We start from the raw sequence: 18,486 nt of genomic DNA, 5'->3' as shown, positions 1-18,486 counted from the left end.
GACTGCCATGCAGTCCTTGGATTCCACATACCTGAATTTTGCACTTGGCTTCCACAAGCTGCAGTTTGGTCTGTGCAAGTTCCAGCTCCATCTCTCTCAGCTGCTTCTTCAGTGCATCCTTCTCATCATCTATTTCTAAGCCTTTATTATCCAGGCTTAGAGCAGGCAGCTTCAGTGTCCCCTCCTTACTGAAAATCTCACTGCAGTGTTTGCAGGCCATCACTTTACCCTGGAATAGCCAGAGAGCTACTTTCACATTTCACATTAAAAGAGTTTGGTAAGTTCATGAACAATGTCCTGGGTCTATAAAACGGCATAAAAAAAAAAAAAAAAGACCTGAAGACCTACTTAGCATTCTCTGTCTAAGCACAAAGACTTTACTTCTCAGTGAGACTTAATCAAACCTTCTTGCTACCAAAGCTTTGTCATATTTTGCAGTATTTATGTCGGCACAATTCAGAATAAATTACAGACTAGGGACTTTCTGTCTTCAATAAAAGCACTTGATCAAATTCGTACAAATTTTGTTATTTGCAAGAAATCCAGCCAGCTTTTCTGTATTTCCAGAAGTAGTCAGTTGGCTGCAAGATCTAGCACTGGCACTCAGTGCATTTTTAGAATCCTAGGGACAGCCTTTCTTACTAACAACATCTGACACACAGTTGCAAGGTTTTCATGCTGCCTGGTGAGGTGAAGCAGATATTCATGGCTGAGGATGTAGCACAGCTAGTCTGGGCTTGGAAACTAACACAGAATATTGAATTATTTCAGCAGTTTATAGGAACATCAATAGTAGTATATCTTTTGATGAGTAACACATAACAATTGTCACTAAAAAGCAACAAATCAGGTTCAGCTTGAGTACTAAGGAACCACTAGATGTTACAATTGAGAGAAAATGATTCTGCCTACTTAGCAGTGACAAAGCAGAGGGATGGAATTATTTATTACCTGATCAGGAAATACTTAGCATTTGTGTAGATACTGGTAATGGGATTTAGAGAATAGAGAGGAACTGCTGATGAAATTCTGGGAATGGCCCAAGCTGTGCTCTAATAGTAATTCTGATCTGATCCTCTCCACTATGCACACCCAAGTAGCAGCAGGTTTTCTCCTCTAGAGAGCTTTCTTTTGATTACATTTAATGGAAACACCTGAGTAAATACAGCCTCTATACACTGTTGCCAAAAGCACATTTCTACAAAAAAGAAAATAAATAAATAAATAAATAAATAAATAATAAAAAAATCGACATTCCATTCATTTTGAAAGTTCTAATCTGATTAAACTTTTTTTTTTTTTTTTCTTTTTACACTGCATGAAAAACATATGGGGCTATCAGTGCAGCTGGGTGAATGTCACTGTTGTTGCAATAAGCTTCAATTGACATTTTGTTCTGTATCACTGGCATTCAGCATCACTTGCATTAATACCATTCCATACAGAGAACCATTGGTCTCACCTTTACAACTTCCAGTTCATCTTTACTGGCTGTCTGTTGTTTTTCCAGCCTGGTACTCAGCTGGGAACAAATCTGGAGCAGAGAAAGCACTTTCTCAGATGAAATGGACTTTACAGAAATATAACCAGTGCTTTTTAATAATGATTATTTTAGAGCACACACTTATTAAATCCTGCCTCACTCAGCCACATGTGTTCTCCCTTAACAAATTCACTGCTGGTGATAACTAGGACTTAAAAATAGCAGTATTTGATACAGAACCTGAACACAGGGACAAGAATATTTTATAGATTATCTGATTTATAATGTTTACACTGCTCTGTGTCACACAGCAAAAACAAACATAAATAAAAATCACTCTACAGTACTAGAAATAGCTTAAAGATAGATTATTTTGGTTTCCCTAAGTCAGCAGACTATTAGGAAATCCACAAAAAGATGTATCAAAAATTATAAAGCTTTCTGGAAGCATAAAGTGTAATGTTTTTTAAAGCTTTTTAACGTTTATATGAAGGATGAGATGTGCAACTCTGACAATTCAGCTCTCAGGAGGGGTTAAACAAACAATTTACAAATAAATATGAGAAATATCTCTATAGAACATTACCTGTTTATAGTCTGCAATAATAGCTGTGGTTTTCTTAATCTCAGATTCTGCCTTCTCCAGTTGCTTCCTGAAGACTTCCTTCAGCTAGGAATTGAAGGAGAGAAGTTACATTACACAGCACACTGAAAGAAGTTCTTGAAATGCATCATCAAATTGTTCTCTCAAAGTCTGTCTGTGTTTACAACATTTCTATACCTTCTTCTTACCAATTCCCAGCTCTGGAGAACAGGAAAAGGTCTGATTCATTTATTACACAAATACCTGCTATAACCAGAAGTCTATACTGTCATACAGTGTATCACTGTTTAGAGAGTTCTCTCTGTCAAACAGCACAGCATGGGTCAGAGAAGATAAAAGACAACCAAGGGGTGACAAGAGGTATGGGCAGACAGGTTGCTTGGTTGGAATTGGAAGAGGGAGAAGAATCTCTCAGCTCTGTAAATCTATCACTCACCTCTGTAAATATCTGGTTTAGTCAGTGATCCTGCATCAAAATACAGTTAACTCGTTCCTCTACTGTTAAGAAGTACTAAACATGAAGCACCCTTTTGGTAGGAAAAAGGCCTCCATTGCCTACGTTGTAAATACAGATCCTGGCAGCCTCCATTTTAGGCAGAAAGGGAATAAAACTTATTTTGATTGTTACAATTACCGTTGTCGAATGGCAATAACAAAAAACTGTGGTACTGCTCTCAAAACATACTAACGTGTATGTTGCTATTCAGTATGTAAGTTATGTAGGATTAAAACTGCATGTTTTGCTAAAGAGCATGAGGTCTGGTCAGCAGCATTACCTCAACCCTCAACTCTGTCCGGCTGTTGGTTCTAACTTCAAAAAGGGATGTCCACAGCTTTATTGCAGTGAAGCTGCAGCCTCTTACAAGGCAATGATTCTTCCAGCAACCTTTTTAGATAATTAAAAAACATCTCATTGTGCCTCCTTAGTTGTGGCTGCTCTCCACCAGTGAAAATTCTTTCTATACTGGGGAGAGGAGAAGATACAGAAAAGCGGACCTTCAGGAAACACTCAAAAAAGCAAAACGCACACATTTAGCCTGGCACTTTGAATTTTTGCCGCTGCATTTTGAAGACAAAAAGTCCCTTCTGTAACTTCAGTTTGCTCCTGCTCTTCTGATTAACTTTTTGCTTGCATTCAGCTAAATGGGAAGGATTGGAGGAATGCCTCACCTGAGCAGTTTCCTCTTCCTGCTTCCGTTTCTCTTCCTCAGTCTCCACTAGTTTCTGCTTGGTCAGGAGAAGTTCTTTGTTCAGAACATCTGCTTTGTCTTCAGCCTAGAAGGAGAAGCACTGGTGTAAACCATGTTAAATGGGCCAGCGCAAGTGCACTGACGTATATATCTCACAGGTACAATGGATTCAGGACCTAGAGTTACCTTTTCCTGACCTCAGAGGGTTCACCCAATCTAGTTTGTAAATGAAATTCCCGTTTCAGGTAGCTGCTAAGATATTCCTTTGTGCTTCAAAAACTCTACAGAATGACCCTTTTGCCAGATGTTATCCATACCCAGGTGACAGGTAAACACAGATCACACGAACCTAAGACAAACTATATATAAAGTACTTTTGATTTGCAGCAATATTAATCCAAGTGAGGGCAGCATGGTTCAGCTGCTGCATATCTTTGCATACTGCAGAAAAAGTTAGGGACCTGCTATGTGGTACATGTGCCAGAGCTTAGGTAAGTAGTAGAGACAAACTGAACCACCAAATAAGTTTATTTATCAGTGCAAACAAGTGCTTCCTGGAGAAACTTGATACAGTGTGTGTACTGGAAAATACACTGGGAATGCTTTGGGATTTGTGAGCACTGTCCTCACTGGTCACCAGATCCATCACCAGGGGAGAAATGTATTTTTCAGTGCCTAGATATATTCTGTTGGCTTCCCCAACTGGCAGATGCACGCTGCATCGCACCACATCTGCTCAGTAACTACATGGTACAACAGGCTATGGCCATTGACAAGTAATACTTTGCTGAAAATGGAAGAGAGAAAATGGCATCACAAACAACAAATAACAGTAAAGAGCTTGTCTCTGACTTGCACTTGTTATTCTACACTGCCAGTGGTATCAGCTTATCTACTGCCACAGTGTGAATTATGAGGGGGGGGGTTGGTGCTGTGGGTAGCAGGCCCTGGCTGAAGTGATGGATTGAAGACTCCTGCATTGCTTACTGTGTATATGTGGCTGTATGGGAAAGAGGAAAAATGAGCAGTGAAGGAACAAACAAGTGATAAGGCTGACATCTTAGAACAAAATGACTTGAGAATGACAAAGGTATTTTTGATAAAAGACCTGCTAAGGACATTCTTCGAAGGAATAATTAAAAATCTTCCCTCCTTTTATGTGGTTATTCCAGGTCCTTCAAGCACCTGCAGTGGTGCACAGTGTCACCTCTCCTTGCAAGTGAGGAACAAAGCTTTTCTTTCAGTGCTGCTGACCTGAGGTGGGGTGTGGGAAAGCTTCACGGAGTCCCCTTCATCTACAGAAAGACTGCTAAAATGGAGGAGAGCAAAGAACAGGGCAGGCAAAGCTTTGTCATGACACTGCAGAAAACAGCAGGGGCAGAAGCAGACAAAGCTGTTATTCCTAGGGAAGGCAGAGCACCGTGATGCATTGTTTTTGGCCTTTACACCACAATGTTCACTCCACCACACATTGCAGTATCTGCTTGTACTTATTCATCTAGATGGCTCTGATTTTTAGAATCACATGAATCAAGATCAGTAGGACCTAGCTGTCAGGGGTCTAACTAAGTAGAAATACAACTTGCACTGCTATGATCAATTATGTTTACAATGCTGAGGTTAGACAGAGATAGCCAAATAACTACTGAGAATCAAATTGAGAGTTTCTTGCAGGACAAGATCTTAAATTACAAGAGGCACTACAGCTTTCACTAAGCAAGACGCCAATCAGGAGGGGTGTTACAGCATGGCCCTCTTGTCTTTTCTACCTTAATAATAGTCATTAAGGAATTTATCAGTAGTGCATAAAACAGTTCCAGAAAGAGGAGGGTTGCACATGTAGTTCTCTGACATCATCTGTGACTTAAAGAGCTCTGAAAGCTGCCCCTCTATGCTCCACTCTTCAGAGGAAACAAGCAGTTATCAATGGATACCCAAGAACACTTGTAATTTTTGCTGCCATGGATCTATAGTAAAAAAATAAATCCACGTAAGGTAGCAGGCATTCTGCCAGCTAGCTTCTCTTTAAATCAGTCTTTCAAGGAGTGTATGACACCATTCTCAAATACACGTTCATTCTTTGGTACACCTGCATTCACGTGGAGATACGGCTCTCTGACTGTGACTAGAAATAAGGTTGTCAGGAAGACGTGGGTACATACATTTTAATTTTGTATTGATGCTTTTACTTGAGCGCATAACCTGTTACGGAGCATAACCTGGCTCCTAAAACTGGCGCTGATAAGCTGGAGCTTGGACACATCTCCATGACAAATCCCCATTACCTGGTCCAGGTCATTCCGTAAGGCAATTTTGCTTGTTACGAGCTCATGGGCAAGGTCATCGTTCTCCTGCTCCAGCCTCATGCTAGCTTCTTGGAGCCTGCGGTTTTCCCTCTGCAGAAAGAAAAGAACAACCAGAAGAGGATGTTAATTCTTATCAATATTAACGAGTGATAAGTGGATATACTGTGTGTATAGAGCACCGAGAAGGCAGAAGTGCACATTAAGACAGGACTGCTGCTCTGAGAAACAACAGTGAATTAAGCCAGCAGTGCAAATGCAGCAATTCCACTTACATCCCAATGGATATGTTTGAGTCGCACTAAGTGACACACTGATTGTAGGGCTTCTCTGTCCAAAGTAAACACAGTCCTCTCTGTAAAAATGCTTCGTTTCTGCTTGCTCATCATCAAAAGAAATAAGGCAGATAAAATCCCACCAGCAGCAGTAAACAGGGAAATACTCATAATAAAGTTTTCTATCGAAAGAACAAAGCTACCCTCTGCTCCATTTTCCAAAACTTTTGTCTGCAGGTAATTCATTAAAGCAGTCCATTTGTAGATGACATTATGCCAACCGCTCATCTTCTGTTGGACCAGTATAAAACCCATAACCTGCCCCTCTATTTCCATGCTCTCTCTATAACCTGCACCAGTGACAAGTATGTTTTAAGGGTTCCTGCTGAGCAAAAGCATCAGGTGAAGAGGGGCTGTCACTCCCTGAGCACAAGTCCAGAACATGTTCTGCAGCTGATGCATGGCAACACAAAACGTAGAACTGTGAGACTGCGGGCTCCCCTCAGCACAACCAGACCTGTTCCACAAAGGAGGAACTATGCAGAGCACTAATTAATGAGGGTAAGTGCACGGGGAGAAAAAAAATAACAATTCGCGTTTCTTAAAAATCAGTTTAAGTGACTGTTCTGGAGATGAGAAGCAGAATTCCACTCAGAAGGTATCTGTGGGCTGGTGGGCTTGCAGAAGTCCATTCCAAACCCTCTGCCTTCAGAAAGCATAGCCAGCTGAGGCAGATGCAGCTCCCCTCCTCAAACACATTTCGAGAGAAGTACAAAATCTGCTGGCCTTTGGTCGCACAGTGAGTCCAAAAGAGACAGGAGATGGAATTTGTGCACTGTGAAAATGACAAGCTCACATGGAAACCTGGAGATGGAGAAATGGTAACCTACACAACAGCATCACAAAAAGGACACTCAAAAAGGTACGTTCTGCTCTCCAAAGAAAAACAGTAAAAGGGAATATAGATCAGCAACATTTTCCAAGGGTTGCTCAGTGAATGCTTTTCCACACAATGCGATTTCTTTGCAGAAGTGTACTATTCACCAGCCTTCACTTCCTCCTGCTCAACAGCTACGCTCACATATTTCGCTCCTTCCAAAGCTCACCGCAGTGAAACCGCTGCTTTCATCTGTTGCAAAAAAAATCAAAAATTTCTGCATGTTTGTCTTAAACAAAAAAGGACAACTATGGCTCTAAAAGTATGCTAAAAAAGGTCTCCTCTTTGTGTTAGCTTCCTCCGTGGCAGGAAGCAGAAACTGTGCAAAGACATTCTCCTTATTGTGACCTTATTGTGCAAGTAGATCGTGCACTGCCCAGCACAGGAAAGTCAGCTTGTTTCCTCTCTGAAAGACAGTACTTTAAATAACTTTGTCGTTTTCTTTTTTAAATAGGAACTGTAAAGTATTTGTGTCTCTCACAGTTAAAATAACCATTGCAGAAAGAGAGGATTTTTAAAATTTTAATCAGATTGTGTTCTGCTTGAGATGGGGAATTTTTAGAAGTGAAACTATCCTATAAGGATAACATGCACTTTAAAGCATAGAACTAAATTGCTGTCTTCGGTAACAAGAAGCTCCAATGCATCTTTACTTCTGTACTTATTCAGACCACCCAAGAAACATTGGTTTTTATAGACACAAGTTTGTCAGTGAGCAGATAACAGAAAGTCTCTTCAGTTCACTTAAAAACTGGGACAAAATTAGGACTGTATTGCTGTCAGATGCTACACCGCCAATACCTTTTCATAGGGATGTTGCTTAGAGCAAAAATAACCCAGAAAGAAGTTTGCCGTAACATTTTTGCTCCGCTTTCGCCAAAAGCTTCGGTGTCCGCAAAGCAAGCTGCACAACGTGAAGTCTGAAGTTCCTGCTTTGCATTTGCAGACAAGTGGTAAGCAAGCTGCGTGGTTGGAAATGCGCTATCCTCCTCTTAAACTGGAACTGACATCTTTAGTAAGTTAAACATCTCTTACCTTGGGCATCCAGTCAATAGCTAAGAGCTGAGTCTCTCATTGGGCCACCTTTACTCTTCCTCCATACAGGGCAGTGTGCACGACTAGATGGTTTGTCCTCTCCAACTCCTCCCCCCTGATCTAGCAGTGTAAAACTGCCTCCTTCCTCAGGAGGAAACTCACATCTGCTTAAGTCTAAATAAAACCTAACGTTACACAACGAAGATAAAAATACCAAATGGTGCTTTTTGTATCTAGCAGACTACTTCCGACGGCTCTGAAATATATGCAGGTTTTATAAAATACCGGTTGCAATGGAACAGAGTTCAATAGATGGAGCTGGTTTGTTCCAGCAGGACTCACAGGCGGTATTTTGTAACCTGGCATGAGCCAACTCGTCAGACCTGCTAGATGCCTTTGGTATAAGCAGCCAGCTTCCTGCCTTTTCTTTGCACACTGCTAATAATCCACTGATTGTGCCAACAATTTCCTTCTCATCAGCATTACCCAGTTCCTACAATCATTAAAACATGATATTCCCTCTTTCCTAAATTCCTCCTTCCCGTTACAAAAAGCGTCCTGTGAACTCTTTTAAAAGGAGGATAGTGCATTTCCAAGAGGGACAAACATTGCTGGTACGAACAAACACAAAGAAACTTACCTCCAGCAAAGTCACAGACCAAATACTGCTTTCAACCATTGGTGTAAAGACAGTGAAAACAGGATATAAAATATTTTTAATACCAGCAAAATCAGAAGGAAAAAAAAAAAGTTGCCAATTCTTCAGTGGGTCTTTGGTTCCTACTTTTAAAGAGGATATTCTCCAGCTTCCACCACACACTTGATGGAAAGAAGGCAAATTTGAAAGCAGGAGGCAAGCCTCAGCTCAGGGAGACCGAAGGGCTGAAACTCCACCCTCTGCTCCCAACCAGCCAGCACAAAGGAGCAATACCAGACACGATCAGTGATGATGATGCATCCTCTCTATGCTGCTACTCAAGCTGGGTGTAACGAGTCACAAACCTTGTTAAGCAATTCGGTGTCACATTTTTGGGTAAGCAAACACCCAAACCACAGATCTTTGGCAAGAACAGGTCCTCAGTGGTGGAATGAAAACACTGCTTACAATTCACTTTCCTGATGCAATCAGACTCAAGTCTTTGTAAGCCCAGTGGAAAGAGCTCTGGATTGCAAGGGCAACTCTAAAGGAAAACCCTGAAAAACACCATCTAGAAAGCTAAAAGGCTTTTACACCACTACCCAGGAAAACCTTTTGTGGGAAGCAACTCAGAGGCTCCTGGAACTGGTTTGTGTCTTTCCTTGTTGACTGTGAAAATAAGGTCCCAGAAGGGCACTAGCACTTTTAACAAACAAATTGAACAAAAATAAATAAACAAACAAAAAAAAACACCGACCCAAACCAACCCACAAACAAGAAATCCCAACAAGAGTTACCTTATGTTTTTCCACATGGCAGTTACCATTCAGTTACCATGACTCTGAATAAAAGCGCTTCAACTTCAAAGACAGAAAAAGCTATTATGTCCAAATCACACATTTATTCAGACAACATCTCTGTCTCACAATGAAGTCCATGGAGGAAAATGCATTTCTACCTTCAGAACAAAACCTTGGGCATAAGCAGGGTCCAACCAACTTTATCTGGATATCTCCCTTTTATTTAAAACAAAAGGCTGCTGAGCCCAACTTCAGCAATTTCTTAGCAAGTCAAACACAGCCCTGTTACATGAGATGTTCTTAAACACAGAAAAAAAACAACCTGTAACAACATACAGAAAATATCAATCTGAACCATACCGCTATTTTTTTTTTCCTGCACATACAGGTCACTTTTTTTTTTTTTAACTGACTCCTCTAGGCAACTTGTTCTTTATTTTAACTAAAAAGTACGAAATTTGGTGGCAACAAGCAATTTAGAACGTGTTTACTTTTGCACCATTTAAAAACCTGACAGCATTGTGAATGATGACTTCTTATGAATAATGGAAGATGAAATTACCTGACCATGAAAATGTGTCCATAAAAAAAATATATACTTTTCCTACCCAATACTTGTAGATACAGAAGGAAAGAAACACCAGAACATATGGCACCTGTTAATACTGTTCTTTCGGTAAAGCAATTCTATCACAATCAGCACATGAAATACAAGCTGAGCAGGAGCTCCTGTGGCATACAGCACATCTTACTGTAGCATGTGAACTCAACCTGTCAAGGAAATGAGACTGGTTAACGGCAGGTGTGACACGGCAAAAACAGCCCTTTTTTGGAGTTTATGGGGAGCGTGGGGGTGGTGGCTCTGCAGGGGCACCCTGCTGGATGCACCCAGCTGCCCTCGGGCACGAGGCATCTCCTTCCTGGCACTGCTCCTCAGCCCCAGCGTTACTGTGCTCAGGAACACCAGGACAGGAAGAAGCTGCCATGCACTCCGTGGGTCTCTCTCCCTGAAGTCAGACTGGTCCTCAGCATTGGTGAGAGCTGCATCACCTCCTGTGAGCTCTTTTTCTGCTGTCCCCTCTGCCCTCTGAGCAGGGGACAGCAGGAAGAGACAGCAGCTCGGCTGGAGCCCTGCTGCCATCACAGGGGGTTCTGCTCTCATCCGCTCCCCAACAGGGAGGGGTCTTACTCAACCCATCTTTCATCCCTGCAAGTCAGGAGCGCCAATACGATGCCATCACTGAGTACATCCCTATGGTCCTGACAAATCTATTGGCAACGAAAAGCACAACACACTGCAAACAGCAAAAACTGTAACAATTATAACTAAAAACTGTTAAGAGGCTGCAAGCCCGTTTCCTTCTCAACCTCCAAGAGGAACATTCCAAGTGGCACCATGAGCCCAAGCAGTCCCCTCTTCCGAGGTAAGTAAACCTAAGCAACACAGCGTTCTGGAAGATTACAAACAAGGTGGACCCCTAGGGCAGAGTCCACACAGAGCACGCAAGGCCAGAGGAGCTAACAGCAATGCTGTGCTCAGAGGCCATCTATTGGCTTTTCACCAGCATTGTCTCCAGCATTTCCCTAACCAAGCCCAGCCAGGCAGTCAAGCACTGACACTGCCAAAACCAAATGCATTTCAAAACACAAGGGCTGCTATGTGATCATGTAAGGGACAAGTGAAGCCAGCTCTCCACTTTCTGTCCAGGAGGGTCCACAGCTTGCATTTCCTGTTGCCCTTTGGAATCTCTCTTGAAATGTCAATTCTCACCAACCTCAGCCTGACACACAAATAAAAAGCAAGCAAGACAAGGGACAGAGAGCACTGACAAGCATTTCTGCATCACATCAATCAGCTCAAGAATGAGTCTGAACTTCGCGTTTAATGTGCAGCTAACAAGTTATGGAGCCTACCTAAGAAGAGCAGACCCAACAAAGGCAGTTGGGCAAGTGCAAGCCAACCTGCGCTGTGCTCTTGGCCGTGACAGTGACTCACACAGGCAGTGACCACAGAGCCACTTTCTATACCCTCATTTGCAGTTTGGAGATGATATTCTTCACCGTCCATCACCCAGGATTAACCAGTTAATACGTTTCCACAGAGCTTTAAAGAAGCCTTCTTTGGCTTTTAAGTATTAATTCCACAGTAGTATAAGCGAACCACTGGAAAAGGAGTTCATCAGCAGCAAGTTGTGTTTTTTTCCCAATGTTCTGACCATCAGCTCTTGGCAGTCCCAGTTCTCAGAAACAATAAAACATACACTCTTTGACATAAAAGTACTACACTTAAAACACTGTTTTTCACAAGCAAACATTTTTTTTAAGGTCAGTTTTACTTTCTTTGTAACTGTAACTCTGTCTTATCATACTTACAGACTACAGCATAGTCTTTCACAATGTGGTTTTATGAACACGGGCTGCACTTTCCTTATGCTCACATACCATGTAAACCTGTGGCAGCACCTGTAATTATTTACTAGCCCACACTCTGGGCAGACTTTGTACCAACACATAATAAGGCACAATGAAGAACGGCAGGAAAACATCACAGGTGTATATAAGCAATGTCAGTTCCCAGCAAAAGTGGGCAATATCCAGTAAAGTGCTTCATCTTTGGCAGCTTTTCCCGAGAAACACTAACCTCTTTTTAATACTGGGTAAGCAATAAAAGAATCCTGGACGCTGTGTAAAATATAAACCTAGAGGCAGAGCCTCCATCACACAAAAATCTGTGGTAACAGAACGTAGCAGTAACAATAAAACAAACATATTGGAAACAACGCTGATCCAAAATTATCAAGCACTATTTTTTCTGTCAACTATTGAGCTGTCATATTAATAACTGAAACTTTATTCTTCTGCTGCTTATATACGACTATTAATTCTATTGCAGTAGTATGCTAGGACCCCAGAAGAACACTGGGTCCCACTGTACTAGCCAATATACTGACAAAAAATTACTAACATTTGCTATAAACAGAGTTGAGAAACAAGGACATATCAAGCCAAGGAAGAGTGCATCTTCCAAAAGTCTCTGTGGATGTTACTGCACACAGCTTGGGCTAGAACAATGTGTATTTTCTCCTTTCTGTGTCTGTAGCTGAGAATCACCCTTTGTTTCTGCGTCTCATGAAGGTCTCCCGTAAAAGTGCAACAGCAGGAGAGTTACCTACAAACATACAAACTGAAAGAAGAAAAATATTATATGTGGCTACTTGAAAATGTCTTGAGAGTAACAAATCGTGATTCAAACATCCCTGCAAAAACACTGAGTGTTCAAAGTGCTTGTTCAGGAGAGGGAATGAGTTTTGCCTGCCATTTTAATTCCCTGAAATCTGCATCAGCAAATCCTAGAGAGGTGAGGGTGGGAGCACACCTCTGCTTAATGGCTGGAACTGCACTGCTCCCCACATCATTCAGCAAATGAAAGAGGTTCCCACACAGCATCTCCCGTACCTTGTATCTGTCCATAGGATCTTCCTGCTGCAGCTGACTCTCTCGCATTGTTTGGTACTCTCTCTCATATTTCTTCAGTTTTTTTGTTGGCACCTGTGGGACACATTTGGAAGACACGCATTTAAAGATCAGAGAAACACCAGAAAGGCTTTCTGAAAGCTCTGCCTGAAAGCAGGAAGCAAAGGAAGTGCTGGAAACTGCTGCTGAATTAAGTCGCTCCCCATTGCCCCCTCCCCCCTTGCTCTGCAAGCCGTGTCACTTACCGGTACATTGCAGGCTGCCTGAAATCTTTCGGTGCCTATTGCTGTTAATTTTTCAAATACTTTGAGACATTGCAATAAGAAACAAGAACAAAATGGAGCCAGAGAACAGGGAAAAAGAAATAAAGTGCCTTATCAAAAAAAACAAAAAACAAAAAAACCCCGCTAAAATGAATTAGAAGAAAGGAGTGCGAGTGCAAAACGACTGGAGAGTTCCCTGGGGAGATCAGAGTAATGGTTTTTATTGCTGAAAGAGTATTAATGTCTAAATTACTAGCTTGTGACCAATGCCCTCGTGAAGTCTGGCACCAGACTCCTCCTCGGCAAAGGTGGAGATGCTGCAGTGCTTGCTGCCAGCCACAGCAGGGAAACAGAGAGGCATCAACACTGAAATCACAAGCAAATTCAGTAAACAACGGCGTGTAAGGGCGAGGTCCCAGCAAGCTTGGCTCCTGGGGAGACACAGCTTTGAACATGAAGCAAGGGACACAAAGAGCACCTGTATTTTCTACAAACCAAGCACAGAGATCCTGCGCTTTCCTTTTGCCTTGGTACACCGTGTTATGTGACCATCTCTCTGGAGGCCTCTAATAGCATTACCACGTCCCTTCTGTGCAACAAGAACCCAGCCCTGTTAAGTGTGGGATCACGGGCTGGCATCCAGAGAGATCACAAACACCACTGACCGCTTGTCTTGTAAACATACGCTCTTTCTCTATTTGTTATGCATTTATCTCCTCCTCTCTCATTTATTGATCGTCTAGCCAACTGCTGGCATGAGGACATGCCCCTGTCACCTTGCCTTAGGACACAAAGTTACTGCCAATGAGCACTTATATGTTCACATGTAATTTTGGTGTTGTTTTTCTCTTATTGGTTTTCAATTCAATACCTCCTTCCTCTGTGATGCAGGAAGGGATCAGGCAAGGTCCCTGGTACAGCAGAAAACGTGAAACCTGTGACCTGCAAAGCAGCACGGAGCTGATAAAGCAGCACTACTGCTTGCAGCTACAGACGGAGCCTTAAACCAATCCCCCACAAATAAAGTGAGGAAGAAAGGAGAAACGCAAAAACTTGCAGCATTTTGGACAGACATACAAGAGAATTTCCCTTTGATCATTCTTTATCACAAACCACAATGAGTTGAAAATGATTTAATCAGAAGAGTGAGGAATGTTTTTACTTTTCAACAGGGCAACATTCAGGAAGCAAAACCAGCCTGCTTTGTTTTAGCTGCAACTTGATTATTAAATAGCAACAACAGCATCGAGAATAAGAAATAATTTCAACACAGAATTTTAAATGATGTGAACCCATCATATATCCAATCTTCATCTATTCCCAGCTTGCACAGTGCTCGCTTTAATCTTGTTCAGACAGACAGATCAAGGTTCCCAGGCTGGAGCTCTGCGAGGATCCTCCAGACTCAGCTCTCCTGTGTTATTTTGTCATTCTGTGCTCCTATATGCTACCAGCACAAAGTGAAGGTAAATATGGGGGAGATGTCATGGAGCAGTATAGGAAAAAGGCACAACGCAGGTGTAAAACAGAAGAGGATCTGTACAACTGCATATTTTCCTGCATTTTTGATGTTTTTAATGAAGACCAAATCAGTCTTTAAGGAACAAATAAGAAGTAAACCTCACTAAACAGAGAGACAAGCATCCCCCAGCAAACAGCCACACAAATACTGCAGTGGGAATCAAGCCCTCCAAAGGGATTTCTTAATACCTGGTAACAATTCACACCAACCATTCTTCTGTTTTGCCTTTAGGCTTCAATAGATAGCCATGAGTAGGACCAAGCGTGGGTCCTCTGCGGCCACCAGAGGGATGAGCTCTCCCTACAAGAGCTGCCCACGATTGCAGAGCCTGTCAGCTGGGATGAAGGCAGAGTGACATTACTTCACCTGTATTAACAGTAAATCGTAAACCAGGATCAAACCAAAGAGTGTAAGCGTTGGGTGTAAGGGAATATGCAATGACATAGTTAGAAAGTAGCTTCCATGTATGCTGAAAGAATAACCTGACTGGTACATTAGTGCCTACTTACGACACAAGTTTGTCTCAGCTGGAAAGTAGTATCTAAACACAGTGAAATTCCATCTTAAGGATCTTGAGGGAAAACAATTAGAGAAACAATTCATACAAACCCATTTATCCCATGAATATAAACCCAAAGCAGTATACTTATAACCCTGGCAGGGACCAGGCTTCACTGTTATTGTCCATTCAACCACAGTACCCAAACGAGCTTGATCATTTTTCCACAGAACTTCCTTCTTCTGCACACACACTGCTAAACTAAAACAAAAAAAATAAACCTGTTTTCCTACTCCCTGAAACACTTTGTGGATTCAACGGGGGACTTCTCCTTAAGCTCCTCCATAAGAGCACAGTGCCAGCTATGCTTCAGTCTTCACGGATTGCTCCTGAACAAAGCCTGCTCATAAATTTTCTGTAAAAGCTTCTGCAATATTGATTTCTTCTTTCTTTAACACCATGGTTATACTGGCTAGAACTGATTCTTATCAAATTTAGGAGGCTCTTATGGTTTAAAACATGGCTCATCTGTTTATCTCAGCATCTTCTTGTGTTCTTTTATCATGTCGCAAGCAGCTGTATGTACAGGAAAAACACACAGAGCATCCAAGACATCCAAGCAGATGAACTGAACAACAAATCCTCTTCCTGCAAAAATAACGTATGAGCGCACAGAACATTCAGGGATGCACTGCAGTGAGCTGATAGGCAGCAGGTGAGAAAAATGCTCTGTTGTTAACTGGCCCTTGTTCAGAGAGGCCTGGAAAAATCTGCTTCACCCTTCTCTAGCAATCCTGCTCACTGGCAGCGTGTGGAGCACCAGCATCCACTCAGCTACGGGAGACCTCTCCCCCATCCTGCAATTTCTGTGGCTGTTTACAGGCAGTTCAGCCTGCCCTTGCAGGATTAATAAGTCACACATCAATGATTCCTTCCTCCAAAATGTTTTATCGCTCTAATGAGGCACAAGCACTCAGAGAAGGTAGTTATCATTATGTTCATTTGACAGCTGAGGAAATGGAAGCAGAGATGTAAAGTGATTTCCTGAACATATTGAAGAGAGCCAGAGGCTGATCCAGACAGAAAAATCCCATTACCTGATCTCCAGTTTCCAACAAGGAAATAATAAGTGCCACACTGAGCAGAGCACCTTTCCCAGCTCCCCTCTGCTTTTCTATCTGGCACTGCATATAGACTCCAAAAATATGCAGTCCCATCAAACAACCAATGTAGGCAGCAGCATTCAGTTACCTCTGCACTGCTAATTTCAAAATGATGCTTGTTTCTCTGAAGCATGTCATATAAAGACAGCAAGCTTTAAGTAGAACCTTAGGAAGGAGACCGGTGATAACGTTTCAGATCTCACACGATGCCTTCATTTGTTGCCATACCAATTTGTTCTAATTAATATTTAATATTTAAAAACAACTAAATCAGGTTCAAGGAAGGACGGTACGATTCTGTTCATTTAGCCAAATTAAGGCTCTAATGTAACAAAAGCACACGAAGAAACGGAGTCAGTGCTTCCCTGCTCTGCCTAGTCATTGCTTTGGATAACCGTACCACCCATTTTTACAAATGTGGCTGCCAAAAACCAAGAAGAAATACTTTGCAATATCCGTCACTGGAAATAAGATTCAGAAGTAGATAAGCAATTTATTTTTCTTTTGGGAGGACTCAGTAATGAAAAAGAAAGAATAAAACCGACAGTAACGTGTTGGCACAAGAGACTTGTCTCTTGGATTTGATTTTAAAGGGGATGAGTGGGATGTCATCTATAGATGTTATGCAAAGCAACTGGAACAACTTGATCCCCATTGAGATATTAACCACAAGCACGAAATCTCAGAGGGAAAAGGGCAAATCAGGGTTTCCCACCTGCAAACGCCTGCAGAACAGACTTCATATGGTGAAGAAATGTAGGGATTTAAATCAGCTGCTGCCTAAAGAAAATCCAAAAGCTGGAACAGGGTTTGAAGAACTCCCACGGCTCCTTTTGTCACTGTGCAGCTAAGGGCTTGCTGATAACGTGCTGTTTCTCTACAGGTTTGAAATCCAGTAGAACAACGGGCTAACACCTAGCTAAAGCACCACGGCCAGGACTCCAACTGCCCCACTCCAAAACACAACCACCAACCTCATTAAACGCTGCCCAATCCCTGGTTTTAGGGCAACATGGTCAACAAGTTCCTGGGAAGCAGCCTCTTACCACCTGATTCCAGCATCATCCTCCCTGCAGCCTGACTTCAGGTGAACCTGCAGTATAAAATCTGCAGTGCTTGGGCTGATTTACCACCTTTCATCACAGTGGATAAAGGTGAGCCCACAGGACTGTTACCCTGCTCCAGCTCAGGAGTTGCATGCAGCACAATAGAAGCCCTGAATTTCAGCTGCTATTTCACTATCTGCACTGGCAAGGAGGAGATGCTCCCTGAGATTCCTTGGAAACATTCATCATGCTGGAGAGACTGCCTGCTTACCATGTGCCTGTCTGAGTGCCAGCTGCACAGCACCACCTCTATCTTGCATTTGGGAAAAAAGAAGAACCTGCAGAGATGCTCTTTTCCTATCAGCAAAGCAGCTTGTCCCAAAGCAGCACACCTAAGTACTGCTTCACTGCAGGAAGAATTTTATTCTGGCTGTACATCACCCCTTTGTCACTTCTGTAGGTCTAAGACCTCCCAAAGAGAGTCTTTAGGATAACAGAATTCAGGGTGGAGGCAAAGCAAATCAGCTTTGCTTTGAATTTTTTTTACCTCTTCCACATCACCCCGTTAACAAAATATATCAATTGCAGCTGAGATGCCCATAGGAATTTATACAAAGGGAGAAAGGGAGCTTGCAGATTTCCAGAGCACCTGCCCAACTTACTGTGATTCAAAACAGCAGTGGCTGCAGTCAGTGACTCTGCTTGATTTCCAACACCAGATTCTTCTGTCAGTTTTTAATCTCTCTACTGCATTTCCATTCATCTAAACCTGCTGAACCAGGCAGAACACATTATTCTTCCATTGCCCCTCCATTTAAAGATCTGCTTACTTAGGCTCAGTTAACAATACAGTTGACTTAGTTAAAAGAGTAAGCTGAGACCAAGAGATACGCAGCAAGCCTCATTATACAGCAGCACAGGCAAAGAGAACAAGAAATTCACGTTTCCTGAGCTGCAGCTCTGAACACTGGAGCGTACTTATGCACTCACTGCAATACTTCTGTGTTAGAAGCACATGTATGGACTACAGAGGGATCTGCATTAAAAAGGAAGTAAAATATTCATCTTCAGATCCACAAATTTTTCAGCATTCCAAAATTCATTTTCGCTCTGAGCTGTGGAGGGCTTCTTATCCACTTCAACTCCATTTGTTTTAGCAAAAAAACCAACAAAACAACAACAACAAAAAGACCAACCGCAAAACCCAACAACCATCCTCTGTGGCTTAAAAGCAGTGCTTACAAATGGCTGATTA

The 18,486-nt window shown here is 42.2% G+C and overlaps 1 protein-coding gene across 6 annotated transcripts in view; it reads right to left on the bottom strand.

Moving 5' to 3' along the window:
• RABGAP1L (RAB GTPase activating protein 1 like) overlaps window positions 1-18,486 on the bottom strand; it is a 97,604-nt gene that overhangs the window by 5,161 nt on the left and 73,957 nt on the right. For 3 of the 6 annotated variants that reach the window (XM_010715812.3, XM_031554839.1, XM_019618639.2), the window contains 6 exons: window positions 12,721-12,813; window positions 5,563-5,673; window positions 3,258-3,362; window positions 2,070-2,153; window positions 1,463-1,534; window positions 32-229 (listed from right to left, as the gene is read on the bottom strand). In XM_010715812.3, coding sequence (XP_010714114.1) covers window positions 32-229; window positions 1,463-1,534; window positions 2,070-2,153; window positions 3,258-3,362; window positions 5,563-5,673; window positions 12,721-12,813 — 663 coding nt within the window. Of the gene's footprint in view, window positions 1-31; window positions 230-1,462; window positions 1,535-2,069; window positions 2,154-3,257; window positions 3,363-5,562; window positions 5,674-8,467; window positions 9,192-9,347; window positions 12,449-12,720; window positions 12,814-18,486 lie in introns of those variants that run through there. The other 3 variants (XM_031554840.1, XM_031554841.1, XM_010715815.3) reach the window with 2 other exon arrangements.

Source organism: Meleagris gallopavo, chromosome 10 (genome assembly GCF_000146605.3).
Source record: "Meleagris gallopavo isolate NT-WF06-2002-E0010 breed Aviagen turkey brand Nicholas breeding stock chromosome 10, Turkey_5.1, whole genome shotgun sequence".
NCBI lineage: Eukaryota > Metazoa > Chordata > Aves > Galliformes > Phasianidae > Meleagris > Meleagris gallopavo.
Note: the sequence above shows the minus strand (reverse complement) of the source record. Positions and strands in the feature narration are given on the sequence as shown.